This window comes from Mus caroli, chromosome 5, assembly GCF_900094665.2.
Source record: "Mus caroli chromosome 5, CAROLI_EIJ_v1.1, whole genome shotgun sequence".
Classification (NCBI taxonomy): domain Eukaryota; kingdom Metazoa; phylum Chordata; class Mammalia; order Rodentia; family Muridae; genus Mus; species Mus caroli.
In genome coordinates this window covers 46,608,657-46,631,635 of record NC_034574.1, presented here as the reverse complement: position 1 = coordinate 46,631,635, position 22,979 = coordinate 46,608,657, and the positions used below count along the sequence as shown (strand labels likewise).

The 22,979-nt window shown below is 42.0% G+C and overlaps 1 protein-coding gene across 3 annotated transcripts in view; it reads left to right on the top strand.

Annotated features, from left to right (window-relative positions):
• Positions 1 to 8,214: 8,214 nt before the first annotated feature.
• Positions 8,215 to 22,979, top strand: part of Sepsecs (Sep (O-phosphoserine) tRNA:Sec (selenocysteine) tRNA synthase) — a 26,211-nt gene continuing 11,446 nt past the window's right edge. The window contains exons 1-8 of one of the 3 annotated variants that reach the window (XM_021162976.2): positions 8,215 to 8,370; positions 8,906 to 9,060; positions 11,804 to 11,922; positions 12,513 to 12,671; positions 13,634 to 13,787; positions 16,729 to 16,831; positions 21,098 to 21,227; positions 21,364 to 21,455. In XM_021162976.2, the coding sequence (XP_021018635.1) occupies positions 8,257 to 8,370; positions 8,906 to 9,060; positions 11,804 to 11,922; positions 12,513 to 12,671; positions 13,634 to 13,787; positions 16,729 to 16,831; positions 21,098 to 21,227; positions 21,364 to 21,455 (1,026 nt within the window). In that variant the 5' untranslated portion in view covers positions 8,215 to 8,256. Of the gene's footprint in view, positions 8,371 to 8,494; positions 8,592 to 8,905; positions 9,061 to 10,131; positions 10,491 to 11,803; positions 11,923 to 12,512; positions 12,672 to 13,633; positions 13,788 to 16,728; positions 16,832 to 21,097; positions 21,228 to 21,363; positions 21,456 to 22,979 lie in introns of those variants that run through there. The other 2 variants (XM_029477423.1, XM_029477424.1) reach the window with 2 other exon arrangements.

Below are 22,979 nucleotides of genomic sequence, written 5' to 3'. Positions count from 1 at the left end.
CTCTCTCTCTCTCTCTCTCTCTCTCTCTCTCTCTCTCTCTCTCTCTCTCTCTCTCCTCTGGGGAAGGCAGCTGCTCTGCCAGTGGGAAGGGGAAGGGGAGAGATTGCCTGGGGCAGCACAGATCACAGGCAAGTCTGTCTAATTCTGGATCTTGCAGAGGAAGTAAGCCTTTGGCCATGCCTCTAACAAACTTTGCCCAATAAAGGTAACATTGTGACCTACAGCTTCCTTACCTTACCTAACGTCCTCTCAGAGTCTTGTGAAGCCCAAGCTGGCCTTGAATTTGTAGGAGTATGATTCTCAGCCTCCCAGTGTGCTGGGATTCAGGTGGGGGGGGGGTGGAGGAGCCATCTTAAAAATGGCTTAGAACTGGTGAGATGGCTTGTTGGGTAAAGGTGCTGTCTGAGGAAAGTCCGGTAGCCTTGGTTTGGTCCCCAGAGCCAACATAAAGGTAGGAAGGGGACTGCCTGCACAAAGTTGTCCTCCGACCATGTACTCTGCACAAATTACCTCCCACTCTCACCCTCACAGATAATAAAATTGCTTAAAAACCTGCTCAGGGAAGGCAATTGTATTTGTTGGTTTCTATTAAGAATTCCTAAGAAACACACCCATCCTTTTAAGGAAAAAGTAACTGTTTTGTTTGTGGTTTTGTTTTGTTTTTGAGACAAGAGTCTCTGTGTGGTTCTGGCTGTCCTGCCATGAAGAGCAGTGTGGCCTTGAACTCCAGGAGATCCTCCTGAGTGCTGGAATCAAAGGTGTACACTGCCATGCCCAGTCTTTTTGTTTGCTTTTTTATTTTTTTTTAAAGAATTAAAATTATGAGCTGGTGATGAAGTACCCATCCAGCCCTCAGGAGGCAGAGGCAGGCCATTCTCTGTAGTTTAAGGCCAGCCTGGTTTACAGAGCTATAGAAACATGAGCAGGGCTACACATAAAGAAACCCTGTCTCAAAAACCCATTCAAATAAAATTATGGCAGGGAACAAGGGAGGAGGGAGAACCTTAATATCGAAGTAAAGAAGTCTCAGGAGAAAAAGGATGAGGCGAATACTGAGTATGGTACTGATGGTATTTCAGAGATTAGATGTTGCTTGTCAAGATGTAATAATGGCCAAGAAATTCCTGGGGTCTCCCCTGAGGTGTGGGGAGACTGGAAGAGCCAGAGAATGAATGTCTGTAGTGAAACAGTGTTTGCTGGACATGACAACATGGTTGCACACATGAACTCACAGACTGCACGCATAAGACACGCACAAGATCAAGCCAACCAAATCCCAGCATGGATGGTGAGTGGCTCAGGAAGTCCCATCCCTGCGTAGCCATTGGCAATCGTCAACCACTGGGAGAGGGAGGGTCAGTTCCTTCAGGATAAAGGCCCTGAGATGCTGCTTACCCATGCACACACAGGCAGCATTATATGAACTCTGGGTATGAAAATTAAGACAAAGAGAACACAACCTGGGAGCAATGGGATGGTAGGGCATGAAGGGTGGAATGGATCCAAACATACATGCATGTGTGAATATTAAATAAATAATAAAAATTATCAGTGAGGATCCTCAGATCTGGGATGGGGCCCAAGTTCTCAGTGATGCAGACACCTTAGGTAGAAGGCTGAAATATCATGAGTCACTGTCATTTATTCTCAGCAATCACTTGTCAGCTTACTTATCTTAAGGACAAGTTTACATTGTAATTATTTTGATATCTAATATGTGTCTCAAATGTCTCAAGTGCACAGACATCTGCCCACTCCTTTTAACAGTTCTCTCTTAGCACCAAGCTTTGTAGGTGACTATGTATGAGTGTGTCTGTATGTCTGATGTATGTGTATGTACATGCCCATGGAGGGTGTATTGTGTACGCAGGTGTGTAAAGGACACAGGCCAAATCTGGGTGTTTTCCGTAATCATTTCTACCTTATATTTGTTTTAAGAACTTGTGAGTTAGCAATTAACTCATCTAGACTGACTCTGGCCAGCTAGCTCTAGGGATTCCTGTCTCTGCCTCCACAGCTCTGAGATTACAGAGGCTAGCCACCACACCCAGCTTTTTACAGTGCTGAAGAACTTAGGTTCTCATGTTGGCATGGCAAACAAGCACTTTACTCACTGAGACATCACTCACACTCACAGCAATTTTTCGTCATTTTCAAAAGGTACTTGAATTTGAAAAAAGAAAGGAAGGAAGGAAGAGAGAGAGAGAAGAGAAGAGAATTGAAAAGAAGAGAAGGGAAGGGAAGGGAAGGAAAAGGAAAAGGAAAAGGAAAAGAAAAAGGAAAAGGAAAGGAAGGAAAGAAAAGAAAAGAAAAGAAAAGAAAAGAAAAGGAAAGGAAAGAAAAGAAAAGGAAAGGAAAGAAAAAAGAAAAGGAAAGGAAAGAAAAAAGAAAAGGAAAGAAAAGGAAAGAAAAGGAAAGAAAAAAGAAAAGGAAAGGAAAGAAAAAAGAAAAGGAAAGGAAAGAAAAAAGAAAAGGAAAGAAAAGGAAAGAAAAAAGAAAAGGAAAGAAAAGGAAAGGAAAGGAAAGGAAAGGAAAGAAAAGAAAAAGGAAAGAAAAAGAAAAGAGGGGAGGGAAACATGTCTGCTCTTAGGTATGGTGGAGGAGGAAGTTTATTGCAGATATGTGGGAGAGCATAGTTAGAGGCGGGGACATTTGGGAGAGTCCAGGTAAAGTCATGGCCAGACTGAGCTGTGCCATGTAGGGGAAAGGAGAAGGGAGAAGGAAGAGTCTAGTGTGTAGCAGCCAGGAGGCCCAAAGGTACTGATAAAGAGCAGATAACCAAAATGGTTGGGAAGAGCATCTGAGCCCTGGACTGGAGAGTAGGGGGCAGGGCAGGCCAGTTAGGAAGACCCTGTTCCAGGTAGAGGTTGTTGCAGGGAGATCCTGGTGGCCAGGTCCACTTTGATATGCTATGTAGGCACCTCAGCCATTTGTCCCAGGTTTGAGACCTAACACTGCCCTAAAGTATAGTGGCTTAAAAATGACCACCATTCATTTTGGTCACAGATCTGGCCTGGGGTCCATTGACTGTTTTTTTGCGGCACCTGACCAGACCCCAGTGCACCTGAGGCCAGCTCTAGAAAACTAGGTTGCCGTAACTCTGAGTGCTGGGTGTTGACTGAGACATTACAAAAGTTGGGGGTCCCATGTTTCCCATCATTCAACTGTGACACTTCTCCAAGATAACTAGGCATCCTTTGAACTTTTCACCTTTGACCTTGAGCCTGGCAGTTTCAGTTAGACAGCTAGTTGAATGAAAACAATTGCTTTCAGATAAGCCACAGATAGAAAATTAAGCGTGCTTTTGTGCATGTTTTGACTGTAAGTCAGGCTTTGTGGGAGTAGAAGACAATCAGTGGGCAGTGAATTCCCACCTCAACCTCAGATTTTGCACTTAGATTTATAATTTAATTAGGGTAACGCAAGGAGTTAGGAGATTGGGAGACAGAAGTCCCAAAAAGCAGCTGAAAGCTTTTCAAATGCTAATATGCCAGCAACCAGTTTGGGCTGGATGTGATGGGGCACATCTTTAATGCAAGAAGCAGAGGCTGGTATATTCCAGGCTCTGTGAGTTCCAGGACCCTGGTATATATAGTGAATTCTAGGCCAGCTAAGAGTACAAAGTGAGACCCTGTCTGAAAGAGACACAGACACACTCCACCACCACCACCACCAAAACAAACCACAAAATAAAAAGGGGCACCGCTTAAGACTTTAAGCTGGCCTTGGAGCTAAGAGAAACTGATTGAAATTATTCCCCATGGATGAAACGATCCAATTCAAGCCAAATTTAAGTATATAAAGGCAGGTTTATTGGGAAGACACTCTAGGGTGGGTTTACTGGTCCCAAGGAAGGGCAGGGAAGTCGCCACAGGGAAGTGGGAAGAGAAAGTGTCACTTCTCTTTCTTTAAGGAAGAGAGAAATTCAGAGATAGGTTTTGGGGTGGGGTGGGGGGTGGTAGAGGTATGATGCAAGATCAAAATGGATTATATAAGTATGAGCTTTATTTATTTATTTACTTATTTTGGTTTTGTTGGAAAGTTCAGGTCAGAAGGCAGAGTATGCCAGCCATGCCTTGTAGTAACTGGTAGGGACTGAGGGATGCTGGGAGAACTTGGAGTCCGAGTCCGCTTTGGTATGTAAAATATGCACTTCAGGCAGCAGTTTATCCCACAGGTCTGGACGACAACAAATACAATTATCTATTCCTCCCTGGGCCAAGCCCAACAAAACTAAAAGGTAAAACAGCTAGCCCTAAGTGTGCTCTCATGTCCAGCACCTAGCTTGGAGCCACAGGCGCGCCTTTCGCTGACTCCAGCAGTAATAGAATATGGCTAAATGCTACTTCTTCGGTTGGCTGGAGAAAGCTGGACACATTTTTTGCTATTGCCCATTGTACAGTTTTAGTTTTAATAAATGCCTCCATGGCCAAAGACTCGAGGTGGCTCATTCTCCGGTCTTCCCCGGCTCACCTGTTGTCCCTTCGAGCATGGTGTACTTTCCTTCCCCCACCCCTCCCCCGGCTCTGGCTTCACTAGATGTTTCCTTAATCTTTCTACGAGTTTCCCTGGGACTTTGTATGGGAAGTTGCTCTATGGCGGGCAGCCCTAACTTTAGGCTACTTCACCCAAGGACTGACATGCTTCTGCAGTTGTCAAGGAACAGACACACGAGTTTTCCTGGGGTCCTTTAGAAATCGGCAGGCTCACTTGAATTGAGTCTCTACAACTAGCATTTCAAAGGGCTCAAAAAGAAAACAGAGGGCTAGTGAGTAGGGTAAAAAAATAAAACAGAAATGATCTATTTCCCAAACCAAAGATGCCTTAATAGACTTAAGTTTACTAATCACAAAAAAGCTGGAGGCCTGCCTGCCCTCTGTGCTGTTAGGTTAGCTCAGGTGGAGACATGGCACAGAGGTAAACAGTGCTCATTGCTCTTTCAGAAGAACCTATTGTAGTTCCCACTCTCCAACATGGTCAGCTCTGACCTCCTGTAACTCCACGGATTAGACTCTTCTGACCCCTTGGGGCACCCATACATGCATGCCATACATTCCCACAGACAAAGTCACATTCACACAAATAAAAAATCTTTAAAGAAGAAAGGAAAACTACAGCTTGCTCTATGACTAAGCCCACATGTCAGAGAGAGGGGGAAGGGAATCCCAAGCCCCAGGAAGATGGGGAATCTGGGGTGGGGCTACACTATATGCTGCACAAGCACCCAGCCAATGAGAAAGAGCAGATATGACTATAAAAACCACTGCTCGGGCCGATCAGAATACCAGCCAATTATTTGTCTGTTTGTGCTGATGCCCAATATCTGTAGAAATGTATGCAGGGGAGTGGGAAAAATGTAATTTAAAAATGTTTTAGGTGTGCCAGGATCGGGGAGTGGTGATGGCCTTGGGATACTGAAGGCAGCTACATAGAAATGGGACATCTTATGTGACTGGTTTTGGGAACAGGCAACCCTGAGTTGGAGTAGGGACAAAAATTGTACAGGCCTAACTTGGAATCACAGTCCTAAAGTACAAGAAGTATCAGCTTGAAGCAAATGGGATTAGGTGTCCACTCCAAATGGAAAATGGATTCAGTGGGCGACACAGGGAGATAGATGGTGGGGACTATGTATGACTCATGACCCAAGGTAGAAATGAGGCTTTACATTAGCTGGTATCATTTGGATCTCAACTAGTCATTTCCAGGTGGCAAGGATTTGGCCCATTACCCTACGAAGGTGATTGAATTCAAATTCAAAAACACCGTTGGTCTGATCAATATTGTAATAATCTTTTCCCCCCCTGGGGAGGGATGGACACCAGTGAAGAGATTATGCTGAAATGCTTATGATCTGTTGTTCATATAATTGCAAGTGGGAGCACCAGAGGTTGAGCTTCCCTCTAGTCTTGTTTAATGAGGTTGAAATTGCTTGGGTGTTTAAGTGATGGGGACAGTGATAGACGTCCACATAGCAGCCACTGTGCTGAGAGAAGTGAACGGCATTAGAGTAAATATGTCCTGGCCTACACCTACACAAGAATGAAAAGAGGTCAAAAGCCAGGCTCCACCTAAAGTGAGAAGGATGGGAGCAGCTTTTCTACTGAATGCAAGTAGATGGGAGCCTTGCCCGCAAAGGAAGCTGTCTACTTTAAGGTCATCGGCTTGTAATGAAGGTCCGGTTAGCCTATAGCTTTAGAAGATGGGCTGTTTCTGAAAGATCTCTTTAAAACCCTCAGTTTGAAGTATCTTCTTGGGCTAACTTTTCATGCTGACAGAAGTCTGGTCTGTTTTCTTTTCAATTAAAAAACACCATTAGTACACAAAATAGTGGGTTCCATGCATACTTTGGTTTTAGTCCTCCTTTCTTCTCCTGCCTCCATCTCCTTCCTCCCTCCCTCTATCTCCTTCCTCCCTCCCTCCATCCCCTTCCTTCCTCTCTCCCTCCATCCCTTCCTCCCTCCCTCCATCCTCTTCCTCCCTCTCTCCCTCCCTCCATCCCCTTCTTCCATCCCTTCCTCCCTCCTTCCATCCCCTTCCTCCCTCTCAGTGCTCCCTTCCCTTCCCAGTTTGCGTTGCAGGTGAGCATGCACTTTGTTGCCCCCTTTCCCACCTCTGCCACAGGGCAAGGCAGTGCAGATGTCCCTCCATCTCCTATTCTTGCTGAAGTCATTTTAGGTTTGACTAGAATTTGATCTTCTTGATAGAAGTAAGTGGCTTGGTTATTGTTAGGATTTTTTTTTTTTTGACCCAGGTTAAAATAAAATCAGAACTCAGAGAGACTATACAGGCTGTATCTTTTGGCAAGGAACTACCATAGACCACCCTGAAAATGGACATATACTACCTAAAAGACATTTTAAAAAATCAATCTAAAAATGATGAAATGGCCATTGAGGTCATGGTTCAGCCCACTTATGTAGACTTTTCCTAGACTATGTTGTAGGCAGGTTACAATGATCCTCAGTTAACCTCAGTGATCTTTGTCAAGCTTCACAGCTAATGTTGACTTGGGAGACTAACCAGCTTGTCTATGTTGCAATGAGTGGCTCCATAGAGACATGTGATATCCTTTTGAAGATATCTTATATAGCCCCTAAGCAAATGTCCCGGGAGGCTCAGAGATTAGCCGAGCAAAAGGTCCAACCATTTACCACATCCTTTCTTTTCAAAGGCAGGGGCTAGGCACCGGTAGTGTACAATGGTGCCTTTGAATAGCTGAAGGATTGTGACCTTTGTATGCTCAGGGATTTTAATGGGTAAGAAAGCTGGCTTGGCAGTGATCTCTCAGAACATTTTCATTGTTTCCCACATCTCCCCTCTTTCCCCATGAGCCTTTATTTTTATATGGCTACGGTTCTATGAAATAGTGCATTACAGAGTCCCATAGCTTCTTGTCCATTTTTGTTGTGATGCCCCAAAAAGGTGAAGAATTTTTCTTCCCTCAAACATTTCAAAGTCATATAGAATTTGCAGGCCATGTGTGCTTGCTTGCTGACATACAAGTGCATATATGTTCTACCAGTGAGGAATTCCCACATTTGGTAGATTACTGCTATGTTCTAAAGACACACTATTCATGGACAAATGTTAGTACAAAGTTCTTAAAGGAATTCTGTAGATCTAAATTTAGTACAGAAAACTCTAGTTCTCGGGTAAGATATGCATAAGGTTCCCCTTCCCATAGTATGATCGTGGGTTGAGTTATTGCAGATCACTGCATAATTTAAAATGAAAAGAGTAACTATCATGAGATAAATTTGCCACGGGAGCAGGGCTCTATCCTTTCCTAAGGTTGTCAGGCAGTAGGAAATGCTGAAATATATCAAGGTATGTATGGATGTAAGGTTCTGGAATCTGACACAGTCTGGGGAAGACTCAAACAAGATGACTGGAGCAGATCATAAATTGTCATTTCCTGAGAAGCACACAATGGCCCTTCTGCCTTCTCTGCCCTCTTTTGAAGTACTAGTGTTCTTGGTTATAAGAGGGTTTACCTAGCCCAAGTCAACTCCCCTTTCCTCTGGCCAGAAACCCGTTAATCTTGCCAGCTCTCTCATAAATACTCAAGGTTTCCAACTTCTTCCCAAGTGCTTGTGGTGTTAGGGAATGGGAGTGGAGGGCCACCAAGACGGCTCTGCGCATGCGCGGAAGTCGAAGGCGGCGGCCTAGGGTGTTTTGGGTCCACGGCCGCCCCGTACCGTCCGGGCGGCGCGCTGCATCCTGGGCCTCGGCGTGTGTTCAGTGGGCGCCGTCATGAATCCGGAGAGCTTCGCGGCGGGCGAGCGGCGGGTGTCTCCGGCTTACGTGAGGCAGGGCTGCGAGGCTCGGCGCGCCCACGAGCACCTCATCCGGCTGCTTCTAGAGCAGGTACTCCGCTGCCTCGGCGCTTGGGCTCGGCGTGTGCCGAGAGGGGCGGGGCAGCGCGGCGCCTTGGTGTGCGGAGCTGTCAAAGTCCAAGGGCTTGGTTCTCCGGGGCCACTCGGGGATCGATCACGTACGGCCCGTAGACCTGCGCCCGCGGGCAGTTGCCCGCCGCACCTCTCCGGCCTCGCTCCTTGACGGGAGTCCTGAACCGTAGTGCCCCCAAGGTCTGCCAGCCCCTAGTTTGAAAACTCACCCGAGGACGTCACCTTTTCAGTTTCCCTAACTCCACTGAGCCCTCGCAAACTTCAGTGGCCATATTACATATGTCCGCAACCTCTATAAGTTTGTAGTCAAATAGAAAACAAACGTTTGGCTAATTGGCAAACGGTCCTTCATAGCTGCTGGGTTTATTTCTGATGTGAGGAATCAAGGGTCATTAAAACACATTAAAAAGAATTCAAGTACATTGATGTGGAGTTTTAGGGACCGATAATTTACCTGAATATAAATGCCATAACTTTTTTTTTTTTTTTTAAAGGGCAAGTGTCCAGAGGATGGCTGGGATGAAAGTACCCTCGAACTCTTTCTGCATGAGCTTGCAGTCATGGATAGCAACAATTTCTTGGGTAATTGTGGTGTGGGAGAAAGGGAAGGGAGAGTGGCCTCTGCTTTGGTTGCTCGACGACATTACAGGTATGGTTCTTAAACTACTTATGAAATTATTTATTCATTCATTCTGGGAATGGGAGTGGAAGGACCTTAAAATAATGGTGGTGGTATTCCTACTAAATTATAAAGTTTCCACTCAGAAATAATCCCTTCCCTCATGAAATGGGTAATGGGTACGGAAATCTAACGGAACTGCGAGATGGAACTGAGAGACTTGGAGCTTTCAAGACAGTAGTTCTGATATATGGTGGTTTCCTCTTTGATCCAGCAGACTGGTCAACACCACTGGTGCTGTGTTCTGACAATATTTAAACTAGTACATCTGTTATAAAAACTTAATAAAGCAAAACAAAACAAAATTTTAAAAAGCATAGTTACGGCTGAGGAGATGGCTCGGTGGTTAAGAGCACTGACTGTTCTTCCAGAGGTCCTGAGTTCAATTCCCAGCAACCACATGATGGCTCACAACCATCTGTAAGGGGGTCTGATGTCCTCTTCTGGTGTGTCTGAGGACAGCTACAGTGTACTCATATACATAAAATAAACAAGTCTTTAAAAAAAAAACACAGTTCACTTCAAAAGGAATAAGAGTTATTCTAGAGATACATACAAGTGACAGGTGACACCAAATATCATGTTCTTCTGGAGTGGTAACAGTTTCATGAAATTTTTATGTAAAATAGTCGCAGAACAAAATCATAGGCCAAGACACTTTTTGACTACACTAGTAGAAATATAGAGGTAGGCATGTTTAGGAAAAGCAGGCCCTGGCTGTTGTCTGATGACATTCTTAGCTTCTGGGAGGGTGAAGCTAGGGGGTTTCTGTCCCTTCCAGAAGGATTGACCTAATAGTCACAGGGTTGATAGGCCGCACAGAGGGAAGATGTTTTGGTTCTTGGCCTGCCACTTGCTAACTTACCACAATCATAGAAGTTCAGCCAGCCTTGCAGAGTGTTTACCATGCGTGTGGCCCTCTTTCTATTTCTTTTTTCAAGCTTCACTTGATATACATCATGGTTGTGTGTTGTTGTTGTGTGTGTGTGTTTTTTTTTTAAGACATTCTCACTTTGTAACTGTGGCTGGTCTAGAACTCACTCTGTAGCTCCCGCTGGCCTCAGGCAAAGAGATTCACTTGCCTCTGTCTCCTGACTCTTAGGATTAAAGGTGTTCAACCCCACTTGCAGCCATGTTTTCTTTGTAATGTACAGGTTTTACTGGAGAGTAGAGCGTGTTTATCACTGTCTGAATTCCAGCAGATGGGGGAGCAGTTGTATTAGATGATTACATTATTTGTATTAGTTTTGAGATTTTACTCCATTCTGAAAAGTGATTTTTTTTAAGAGTCTCACCTGCCTCTCCTAGGACTGAAGGCATGTGCCGCCACTGCCTGGCAAGAATGATTTAATCCTTGATTGGAAGTGCTTTTGGATATGACTGCTTATTCCACCCTTTCTGTGAGAAATATGAACTCTTAAATACTTCTTGTTTTTTTGTTTTGAAATCGTGAAATATTTGAGGCTTACTAAAATTTTATTTTAATGAAGACATTTGCAGTCAGAAGAGAGGCTAATGGGTAGGGATGCAGATCTCCAGTCTGACAATGCCCTGGTAACAAGGTCCATAGATATGCATATGGATGTCTTGTATATAAGGCATGCCTGTAAAGAAGTACAGTACTAGTTAGTGCTCCTGATACTCTCATTATACACAGTTTCAGATCTAATTGAATGTAAGAGATGGAGCATCAGAAGGAGTTGTTTCTTTTTAAAATTGGAGTATTCCAAGTTTTAGTGTTTTTAAGTGTATAGGACCATCTAATTTAAGACACGTGGATTTGTACACTCATTTTATAGAAACATAATTTAGAAATTAGGAAAGTTTTTGCTTGGGTGGTGGCACTGCCTGTAATCCCAGCACTTAGCAGAAACAGGGGCAAGGGTCCAAAGTATAGGGTCAGCCAGGGCTTCTTAGTGAGATCCTGTCTCAAAAGGCCACTGTCACCACCACCAACAAATTAGGACAGTCTCTAAAGCATGCTTTAGATTGGAATCTGTCCCTCTGCTTTGGCAGGCAGAAAAGAGGGAATAGGATGTTACCTCTACTGTGGTTTTAAACAGATCACTTCAAAAGCTAATGGCTTAAAATTATTATTTCTTCCTGGTTCTGTGTGTTAACTGAGCTCAGCAATGTGTTTTTGGTGTAGTTATCAAATGCCAGCTAAGACTATAGTCTTATTGAAGGTGAGAGTGGACAGTCTATAAAAGATGATTTGCTTACATGGCTAAGGGCTCAGATCTCATCTTCTGTTATGTTAGCTCTTCCCACTGTGGCAGCTGGATTTTGGAAGGCAGTGCACACTAGCAGACTCTTTAGAAGCCAAGTAGACTTAGTGCTTCTTATGACATTTTAGAACTCAGAGGCTTTTTCTGTTCTTCCAGGTCAAAAGTAAGTCAGTAAGGACAACACACCCCACCCCCACCCCCCACCACACAATCCAGATGTAGATATGGAGGAGAATTAAACTGTATCTTTTGGTGTGGACCAACATGGGAAAAGAATTTGATAATGATGGTCTTTGTAGATTAGCTACTACAACATATTGAAACTGTTTCAACTTCAGGTATTTTACTTTAGTTGTTTATGAAATATACTGACAACAACAGAAAACTACCTCTGCTAGTTTTTGGTTATTTATTTGTAAACCCGTGTATTGACTACTTCAACATTGAATGTATCTGTATGGGTTTTGGCCTATTTTTTTGCTTAGGTTCATCCATGGAATTGGACGATCCGGTGATATTTCTGCTGTGCAACCAAAAGCTGCAGGCTCTAGCCTGTTGAACAAAATTACTAATTCTTTGGTGCTTAATGTCATAAAGCTGGCTGGTATGTATCCTATCAATCATAATATGATTGATAAGTAGATAGGACACAAGTTTCCTACATTTTTGTGTCTTCAAAAATAATATGAATGGCTTTTAAAAGGACACACGTGTAAACCTGTTTCAGAATAAGACAAAAAATGAGAGCTAGAGCCCCAGGAATGACTTTTTTTTGTCTGGTTTTTGAGGGGCTCTGTGACTCCCTGACTGTCCTGGAACCTTCTCTGTAGACCAGGCTGGCCCTGAATTGAGAGATCCGCCTGTGTCTGCTTCCTGAGGCCTATCACCGGGAAAATTGCAGTGTTTCTGCCTTTTTTTTTTTTTTCTGAGACAGGGTCTCACTATGTAGCTCTGGCTCACCTGGGACTCATTGTAGATAGGGCTAGCCTCAAAATCACAGAGATCCATCTGCCTCTCTGCCTCCTAACTGCTGGGATTAAAGGTATGCAGCGCTACCCCCCTGGCTTCAACAATGAGTTTCATGAGAGCAAATAAGAAGAAACCTCAGGGTTACAGTTATTTGATAAAGGAAATGTATCATTTCTTCCAGAACATTTTAATGGGATAATGAATTGTTTTATTTTTTATTTGTAGGTGTTCATTCAGTGGCCAGTTGCTTTGTAGTTCCTATGGCAACTGGGATGAGTCTAACCTTGTGTTTCCTAACACTACGACACAAAAGACCGAAGGCCAAGTATATCATATGGCCACGGATAGACCAGAAGTCCTGCTTTAAGTCCATGGTCACTGCAGGTAAAAGAAGACATGCAGCATATGTGGTATTTTAAACACCCAATGGAAAAATTCAGATTTTTATGTAGAGATAGGTAAATGAAAAATTAAATGAACTCCATATTCATGCTTTAAAGAAATTATAGTAAAGTATTCATAAAATTTAGTACATGTTTTGTTTAATGCAACTTTTAAGTTTACTTAAAGGTTACTTGCCTTTACCATTAGCGTTTGTATAATTATTTGTGAGGTGATCTTTAACTATGTGCTAGTTAACTACAATATTTCAATTAAAAATATGGACTCTTGGGCCATGAGATGGTTATGGATCTCCATGCTACTGAAATTGATTATAGGGTTGTTGTTTTCTTTTGGTATGTGTGTTTATATGGTAAAACAAAATTTATGGATATGGTATATTTTAGTGCTTGAATTTTATTATTTATATCTATCTCTGTAATAAACTCAAATGAAATTAAAATGTTTCTAGAGAACGATCAGAGTTCTTTTTTTTAAAGATTTATTTATATATTTTATTTATATAATTGAACTCAGGACCTCAGGAGGAACAGCTCTTAACTGCTAAGCCATCTCTCCAGCCCTGACCAGGTTTCTTTTTGACTATCAGCAACTGAGCATTAGCTTCTGTAGATCTCTGGTTAATTAATGTGTTTTCTTTACAATATAAAATCCTTTCTGTATCATTTCAAAGCATTAAGATCCAGTCTTAGATATCTACTTGTTCTTCATGTCCTTTCGACTTGTTTTTGACTAATGCCAGCTCTTAGCCACCATCTTTATTACTAGAGGAAAAGCTTATTAGTTTAATAATAAATAATATAATAATAATAAATAAATATAATAATAATAAATAAATAATAATTTAGTAGAGTTCTGTGTGCCATTGCATTGGTTCTTAGAATTCTAGAATCATTTCACATTTAGTTGACACTAATGCTTAGCTCTCTGGTTGACTTGATTAGGTTTTGAACCCGTGGTAATAGAAAATGTATTGGAAGGTGATGAGCTGCGCACAGACCTGAAAGCCGTGGAGGCTAAAATCCAGGAGCTCGGGCCTGAGCACATCCTGTGCCTTCATTCTACCACAGCCTGTTTTGCTCCAAGGGTGCCCGATAGGTAACTGACTTGGAATATGGGTCTTCAGCTGCTCACTCAGCAGTCTTTTGACTGACAGGCTGTCCACTGAGTCTCAAGTAGTGAGTTTACTGGCCAGACCCCAGTCTGTCCTAGGGACAGTTATTGAAGAGAGGTGGAGAAGTTTGATGTTGAAGGAAAATCAGCTGATGCAGAGGTGGACATCTGTCCATCCAAACCTCAGTTCGTCTTATTTGTCTGTTTTCCTACTCATTGCTTAAGCTTATCCAAGTGAAATGCTGGGCAGAGCATTTTCCCATCTCTACTTTGGCCTTGCAGTTCATTTGCTAAGTAGGAAGTATAGTCATTAACAGGCTGTAAATAAAGTAGTTTAGGATTATTTACATTTCTGTGATGGGGAGATTAAGTGCCTGTCCACGTTTTGAAAATAATATAAATTAGAAAATTAAAGCCATGGGGTGGCAGATGTTTACTTTTCTAAAAGATAGCCATAAATATTTTGTTTTGAAAATGTCATGGGGCTTAGGTTTATTAACAGAATTTTCTGTTTTTGCCAGAAGCTCGAGTTACTTCTCATTTGTATGATGTAATGAATGTTTTTGATTAGTGAGGCTTAGGAAAATCGAGATGTAAAGCTAGTATATTTGAATTTCTGATTTTATAGTCTTTTAGAGGTTAATCATTTATCTTGTTTTTATTGGTCAATTATAGAGTATTGAATATGAAATCTATGTAAAAATGTTTAAAAAATATAATTTCTGGTGGCTATTAAAATTCTGACTTAGAATACAGTGGGGTTCACTTGGAAAATCTGTTTTCTGCCTTTTTTTGCCTTTCATTTAGTATATTTTTATGTCCTATCAAAACATCTGATTAATTTAGATCATTTAAAGTTACTTACAAGTCTTATTTGTTTGTTTGTTTAAATAAGTTTAATATTATGATACCTTATTTTCAGGGAAGTTATTAGAGAATTCTTTCTCTGGAGCACACACATATGAAAAAAAAAGTGCCATTTATATTCTAAAGAATATAAGTATGTGTTCCAAGACTATTTTGTTTATAGCAGAAGACATTTTGGTATTGTGAGTCACGTGTATTATGTGTGCTTGTGTGTGTTTGTGTGGGTGCTTATGTGCATGACTGATTTTGGATGTCTTTTTCTATCACTTTGCACTTTGTTGTTTTGAGGCAGGGCCTCACTGGAGCACCCTGTTTCAGTCAGCCTGGCTGGCTCTTGAGGCCCAGAGTTTGTCCTGCCTTTGCCTGCCTATTGCTGGGATTTCAGGCACATGCTGCCACAGCTGACTTCTTCTGTGATTCTGAGGAATTAAACTCAGGTCCTCATGCGTGCAAGGCAGGCACTTTACTGACTGAATAAGCCATCTCTCCAGCCCTAAAAATGAGGTTTTATTCATGTCTTAGTGTCTATTGCTGTGAATAGGCAGCATGACCATGGCAACTCTTACAAAGGAAAGCATTTAATTGGGGCTGGCTTATGGTTTCAGAGGTTTAGCCCGTTATCTTCAGTGCAGGGAGCATAGTATCACATAGCTAGACATGGCACTGGAACAGTAAGTTGAGAGTCAAGATCTGCAGACAGCAGGAACAGACACTGGGCCTGGCTTGGGCTTTTGTAGCCTAGAAGCCTATCTCTATGACACATCTCCAACAAGGCCAAACGTCCTGTTCCTTCTTAAGTAGCAACACTCCCTGATGACTACGCTTTGAAATATTTGGGTTTATGTAGACCATTATTACCTAAACCACCACCACAATTTATAATACTTGAAGGAAGCAAATTAAGTTTCTGACACATGAACATGATCTTATTCCCATTCATAGTTTTAAAGCATACTTGCTCACATCTAGAAAAAAAGGGATACATCATGCATAGCTTAATAGAAAGATCATACTACTCATTGCTTACTTGAGACAAGGTCTTGTGTATCTCCTGACTAGGCTGAAATTTACTGTGTAGAACAAGCTGGCCTTGAACTCAAGGAGATCCCCTTGCCTCCTGATGCCATTATTTAAATACCTCCTTTTGGAAAGAAAATTTAAAATGCTTTATTTCTAAATTGTTCTTCCATTCTGTGAAACAAAACATTAAAAATATCATCTTAATTGCATCATAGGATTTAGTTATAGTTTTGCAGTGTGCAGACATTTTTACAGGTGGTTTCAGTCACAAGGACCTCTACTGTGTTGTGATTCATCACCATATTTAACATATGTTAGACTCAAATCATCTTTATATGAGGAGTGTCAAATGAACAGTGAAGAGATGTAGATTTTTAAGCCAGCAATTTTTTAAAGGATGAAGCCAGGTCGTTGGGCAGTGCCAGTGGTCAGTGACTTTGGGTACAGGAATATTGTAATTTTCCTTCTATGAGCTTTCTTAAGGTTTCCAGACTTGCTCTTTGTTTGCCAGCACCAGCTTTAATATGGTGAGCAGTCAGAACAGTAAGAAAAGAGTCACAGCACTCTGTGAGTCATAGCTTCTTTGTCTTGTTTGTAAAACGTTTGGAAATTAGTTAAAAGTTACACCATAAGCTTTTTGTTGTTGCTGCTGCCTTTTCCTTTTAGGCAGGGTCTCATTATGTAGCCTGGCTGGCCTGGAATTTGCTGTGTAGACCTGGCTTAGAACTTACTACATAGACCCATCTGACCTCAAACCCACAGAGATCCTTCTGCCTCTGCCTCCCAAGTCATAAGCTTTTATAAATACATTTTTCTCATTTATTGGTAACATTAAAAGCTATTCTAGGTTTCCAAAAGTGTTTGCTCTGTATTTCCAGGCTGGTGAATTACATGTAAAGATGCTATAGAGGGAATTCAGTTTGTCATCCCCTCTCCCTTTCCCTGGTATACCTTAAGACTGACTATTAATAAAAACTTTCCATAATTATTTATAAAGCACAGTATGAGTATGTCTTTCTGTAAATGTTTATGTTTATAGATTAGAAGAACTGGCTGTGATTTGTGCTAATTATGACATTCCACATGTAGTCAACAACGCTTATGGATTACAGTCTTCAAAGTGCATGCATCTCATTCAGCAGGTGACTTATTATATTAATATTATATACTGTAGGATTATGACTTTGCTATAACCCAACACAGTAAACATTATTTAGTTCTCCAGGGAACATTAGAAACTTGTGTACAGTTATTATTCCTAGGTAGTATGATGGTAATTGGATAGTAGCTTTTAAAGACTTATTTGTTTATGCATATGTTTTATGTGTATGCATGTATCTCTGTATGTAAGTGTGTGCATACCTATGTGTCTGTGTGAGCATGCAGTTGGGGGTCAGAAGAGGGTGCTGAGTGCCCTTTTGTTTATCCCCTGAGGCAGGGTCTCTCCTGAACCTGTGGGTTGAATTTTCTCAGCTAGGCTGGAAGCCAGCAAGCCTCAGTGATCCTGTCTTCATCCTCCTTGGAGCTAGGGTTTTATATATATGTGACGCATGTGGGTTCTGGGATCCAAACTCTATTCCTCATGGTTGCGCTTACAAGTGTTCTTAGTGGATGAGCCATTTTCTTAGCCACTGTGAAATAGCTTTGCTGGTCTTGAATCAACAGAAATATTTCAATGCCGTCCTTCTGAGAATTTTTTTAACCCAAGATGTTCATGTTTTTAAGTATTGAATTACAGTATTTCAAAAACTATATTGATGATTATATTTTATATAGAGGAAAAAGAACACAGAAAGAGCCAGAAGGAACCATGTGAATACATAAAAATACATTTTCAAATCTTAAAAAAAAAAAATTTAAACATTTTCCAGGATCTTAAAAATCCTTTAGCAGCTGCTGCCCTCTGATCCCTCCTTATCCACTCTTACCTTTGGTGTCTTCTCATCATTTCTTAGCTTTTCAGGGTTGCCTCACAGATCCATACATTGGATCAGGTCTGCATCATCTAGAGCAAAAGAAAGGAGCACAGGGGTCTGTGATGGAGCTTGTGAAAACACTTTACACCAATGACTCGATTCTGTGCCCTGCCTTCCTCCTGGGCATCCCTTTAATTTTTAATACTTAAAAATTACTACATACATGTATGTGTTCATGCATACACATGTGTGCCATAACGTGTATATGGAGGTCAGAGGGCAACTTGCAGGAGTCAATTTTTTGCTTCTACCCTATGGGTTCTGAAGATTGAACGCAAGCTGTCAGGGCAGGTGGCAAATGCTTTTAACCACGGGGCATCTCACTGCCTCTCCTCACATCTTTAATGCTTTCGAAATTCAAATGCATTAACATCTCTGAAGGTTTATGAAAGGAAGGAGCAGGTGATCATAGCTATCTTATAGGCACCTTTAGTCATCTAGAATGAACAGTTTCTGTTCTGAGGACACACTATTTTCACATTGTGCACATTTTACAAAATATCCTAGGCATTACTAGCTATATGTTTATACTTTCTACATGGCTGTTTGGTTTTCACACACATCATTTTTAAAGTTTTTATTTATTTATTTAATGTGTGAGCTAGTGGGAGACAGATGGCTTGAGGAGCAAGAAGAGGCATTACATCCCTTGGAGCTGCAGTTCAGAGTGTTTTGTGAACTGCCATAGGGTGCTGTGAACAGATTTCTGGTCTTCATGCTAGAGCAGTAATTTTTCTAATTGCTGAGGTCTCTCTGCAGCCCCACAGACGTTATTACTCATTTACTCAGACATTATTATTCCCTAATTGAAAAGTGCTCAGTGTTCTGGGGCTCACAACATACTTTTGAATACAAGACAATGGAACTGTGGAGCTGATGGGAAAGGTGTCCTTGGGGCTTCTCTTTTTGCTGCCCCACTTCATCATCATCTGTGTGTGTGAGATGTTTCTCAGATGCAGATTCTAAAGTTGATTTGTCTTTAAGTAGTAAATAAACATTTCTGCAGTTTGGCCTGTATGAGGAGAGGTCACGACATTGTTGGTTAAACCACTTAAGTACATAAATAAGTACTCTTGTTGAGTACTGACTGCTATGCCATGACATTATAAAGTTAACTTTCACTCATAGCTGTGATAATGCAGGGACCCACCATGTGTATTAGGCATCAGTTAGGTTCTGAACGTCTTTAACCTTATCCTATAAGGTGTACTATTTATTGTTCCTGTTCATATATGAGGAAACAAGCTCAGAAGTTTAAGTGCAGAACAGCTCGTATGGCAGAGTTGACACCAGGGCTCAGATTTACCCCTTAAACACAACACAGGAAAACCACAGTGTTTAGAAAACAGTATCATATACCCATGTGGTCAGTGAAGAAGACGATCATATCTGAAATGTAGCATTTTCAAAAGATGCCCCAGAATGACTTAGATCTGTGCAGATAGGATATTCTGTATAAGAAGTCTCAAGAAGTACACTTTCGTTCATTGTATTTTTTGAAATGCCTAATTTGAGTTGTTAGGACAGATTAATGGGGAGGCACATAGTAGAGCTTTAAACATATGTGTGGGATTGACTGTTTGCAGAGTGTGGGAAGCAGCAACTTGACTTGTTAAGAGCTGGAGCAGAGAGTGCTACTGCTGCTTCAGCACATGCCTAATGGTTACTTCATTCAGTAGATCTTCTGGGTTCCCACTCGTGTGTGAGCTACCTGATAACATCACACAAAACACACAGCCACGTCCTGTTCCCCATCAGCCTTTGCTCTGTTGGTTCTTTCTTTTTCTTCCTTAGTGACAGCATTGTGTTAGTGTGGGGAGTGTGGCCCTTGAACATTTCTGAGCTCTGGTGTGGCCCGCTTGTTTTCTTGCAGTGGAGAGTGCAGTCGTCATGGTGATAGGGTGCTGCAGCAGTCTGGAGTGCTGATTGCTCCTTCTCTCGGCCTTCCCACGCCCAGGTTAGGTGCAGGGTCTTCTCAGAAAGCCTAGACAGTTATTGACAGCCACTTTTTACCTGGGACAACTTGCTGTGCTTTCCCATCATTTATTCTGTTGGTGTTTGTGGTGCTTCCTCTTCCTGAGTTAAGGTGGCTTTTCCTCTGTTCACAGTTTGTTGAGAAATAAAGAGTCACGGCAAGAATAAGGCTGAAACAGTCAGGTGATGGTCTGTGAGTGGTCCGCCCCTCCCCAGCTACTGCCGTCTCTACCTGTTGCCCACATCTGGTCTGTCAGATTAGACCAGCTATCTACGATTTCCATTCTCCCTGAGATACAGAGGTGGGCAGGAAGCGTGAGAAGGAAGGTCAAATGTGGTTATAATATTAATAGGAATGTAGATTGTGAATACAGATTGAAAATCTGTGGCTGCAGATAAAGAAAAAACTATGTGAGTTGAAATTTAGATAGTATCTCCATTTTTAAGAGGAGAAAATTGCACCACATTAGACAGAAGGTCACAGCTGTGTCGAATGGGAAGCAGAACTTGGTTCCACGTTTCTAGTAGGTGCATGTTCCACTCTGTGCCGGGATATTAGACTCCATTTCAAGTTCATTTGCCATGGAACGAGATTGTCTAAGGTCACAGAGTTAAGGACCACAAGGTATGGCGAAGCATCGCCTGGAGCTGCCAGGAATATACAAATGAAATGGCCCTTTGTCGATGGTAAACATAAAATGTGGCTTCTCTTTTGTGGTCAGAGTCATTATGGAAGTAGAGCTTGTTGTTTGAAGTCTAGGCTTGGATTTGATGGCTTGCCTGGCCCTGGGTCAGTCTTCAGCACAGAGAAACAAACCATCCAACCTAAAAAGAAAACAGATTATGCCAGGCATAGATCAGAGAGAGGCACTTAATTTTCTAGCTGCTTGGCACTTTGGGCAGCTGCAGTTTATTAGATTGTGATGCTAGTATTTAATCTACTTAATCACTGCAGACCTTATTGTCAAATAAAGGACACAGGTGCAGGGAATGGGGACTGCTTTGTCTCCTTCTCAGTTTTACAGTAAAAAGCTGCTACACAGGAATTCCTACTCCTACTGGTAATGAAATCCCACCTGCTTCCCAGGGGTTATGAGTTGGTGATTAATCTGTGAGAACAGTTGTCACTGCAGAGTGCCGGTGTTCTGCTTATAATGAGCACCTCTCAGAGCTGTGGTTTAGTCCTGTAAATCCTGTACTTGCCCTGCTGCAAAGCCAATTACAGTCCCTCACCTGCTTTTGAAAAAAGGTCTATGCACTGTTTTAGGGGTACTCATTTTTACTTCAAAATTAAGGTAAAATTAGTAGCAGCCTTTGCAAATGTGAAAATGAAATTAAATTTGTATGTATATTTTGTAGAACATGATTTTGTTGTTGTTCTTGTGGCCTTTACTTGTTAATAGCAGTTGTCTGTCCTCACGGTGACTAACATGTGACCCACATATTATTTGATTCTAGGGGGCTCGGGTTGGTAGAATTGATGCTTTCGTTCAGAGCTTGGACAAAAATTTTATGGTTCCAGTAGGTGGTGCTATAATTGCTGGCTTTAATGATCCCTTCATTCAGGACATCAGCAAGATGTATCCAGGTCAGTAGATAACTTGGGTTTTGGGAAAAGTAACTAATGGACAAAACTGCACATGCACATAGCCTTCTGTGGTGAGTCTTACTCTCCAGGTCCTCCCGTCAGCCCTCCTTCACACACCCTGTCCGTCTGTTTGCAGGAAGAGCCTCAGCCTCGCCGTCCTTAGACGTCCTCATCACCTTGCTGTCACTGGGCTGCAGTGGCTACAGGAAGCTGTTGAAGGAGAGAAAGGTGAGGTTTGCCTGTGCTCAGTGCTGCTCTTCTAGCCTGCATATCACTCAGATGGGAGCCACCGTCCATGTTTTGGCCTCTGTCTGTCCAGGTGCTGAGGAATTGTCACATGCATTACTTTACTGTTAGTATTTGTTTAGGAACCTCTGTATTGGGAATTATGTGGTCACTTGTTACCTAAAGGTCAAGGAGCTCCCCTTTTTATGTTTTAACATAAACCATATTAAACACTTGGCTCCTACATGTATTTGAGTGTGCATGTGCATGTGCCATGGCATGTGTGAGTGGATGTCAGAGGACAATTTGTGGGAGCAGGGACTGAGTGCAGGTCACGGCTTAAGACAAAGGGCCTTTGACCTGCTTAGCAGTGGCACCAGCTCGGCTTTGTTTTGTTTTGTTTGAACAGGGTCTTGCAGTGTTGCTGTGGTTGGCCCAGAGATTGCTTATGTAAACAAGGCAGGCCTCAAACTTGGGGTAGTCCTCCTGCCTCTGCTTCCTAAGTGCTGGGACTATAAGCATCTACCACCACTTCTGGCATAGAGGCCCTTGAAAAACAAATGAAAAGTTTTCTTTTGAGTGAGTTGCCAGGCCAGCCATGGCAACACAGAAAGACCCTGTTCAAAATAATCAAAGCCGAGCTAATTTTGGAAGCCCGAGGGCGTGTTTTGGTGTGCTGGTCTAGTTGCAGAAGGAAGAACCAGTAGGGGTTAGCCACCTCCTTACGTTAAAATAAAAACTCCCTCCTTCAGCATTGTTGAAACACTGGACTCATTCCTTATATTGGCTGTTGGGGTGGGGGGTGGAGAAAGTGATAAACTTGGTGGTGTTGGCCTGAAATAGTCCCAGCTACTTGGGAGGCTGAGGCAGGAGGATCACTTGAGCAGCATAGTGAGACCCAATGTTTTTAAAAACAAGCTAACACAGAAAAGCTTCATTTGAGACAGTTCCGTAACTGTTGACGGGTTAGGTCAGATGAAAGTGAGTATTCATCTATCCAGCAGTGCTGGAGACCACCGGCATGGTGTTTGTATCTAAGCAGCCTTATGGCGTCAACTAGCAATGGAATCCTTCAGATGTACTTGACACGTTTTAAAGCATATGGGCATAGCTGTTATCACATAGACCCTCCAACAGTGTTATTCCTCACACAGAATTGATGTTTAAAGTTCTTGTGGCATTTTACTCCAGTCTTCCTTTTCCTCCATGGGCAAGTAGTTATTTACTGTTTAAATTGTGAGGATATTTCTTAAGATTTACATTGACATTCATTAGAGATAAGGAAATTAAAAACACAGTGAGCAACCTCACATTACACACACACACACACACACACAGAGTAGGTAAAATCAAAAACACAACTAAAACAACAAAAACCTGACAATACTGAATCCTGTCACAGAGCTGAAACAAGCTGACATTGTTGATAGAAATGTTAAATATGTTTTTTAAAATTTTTTTTTTAAATTTAGTTAGGTATTTTCTTCATTTACATTTCCAATGCTATCCCAAAAGTCCCCCATACCC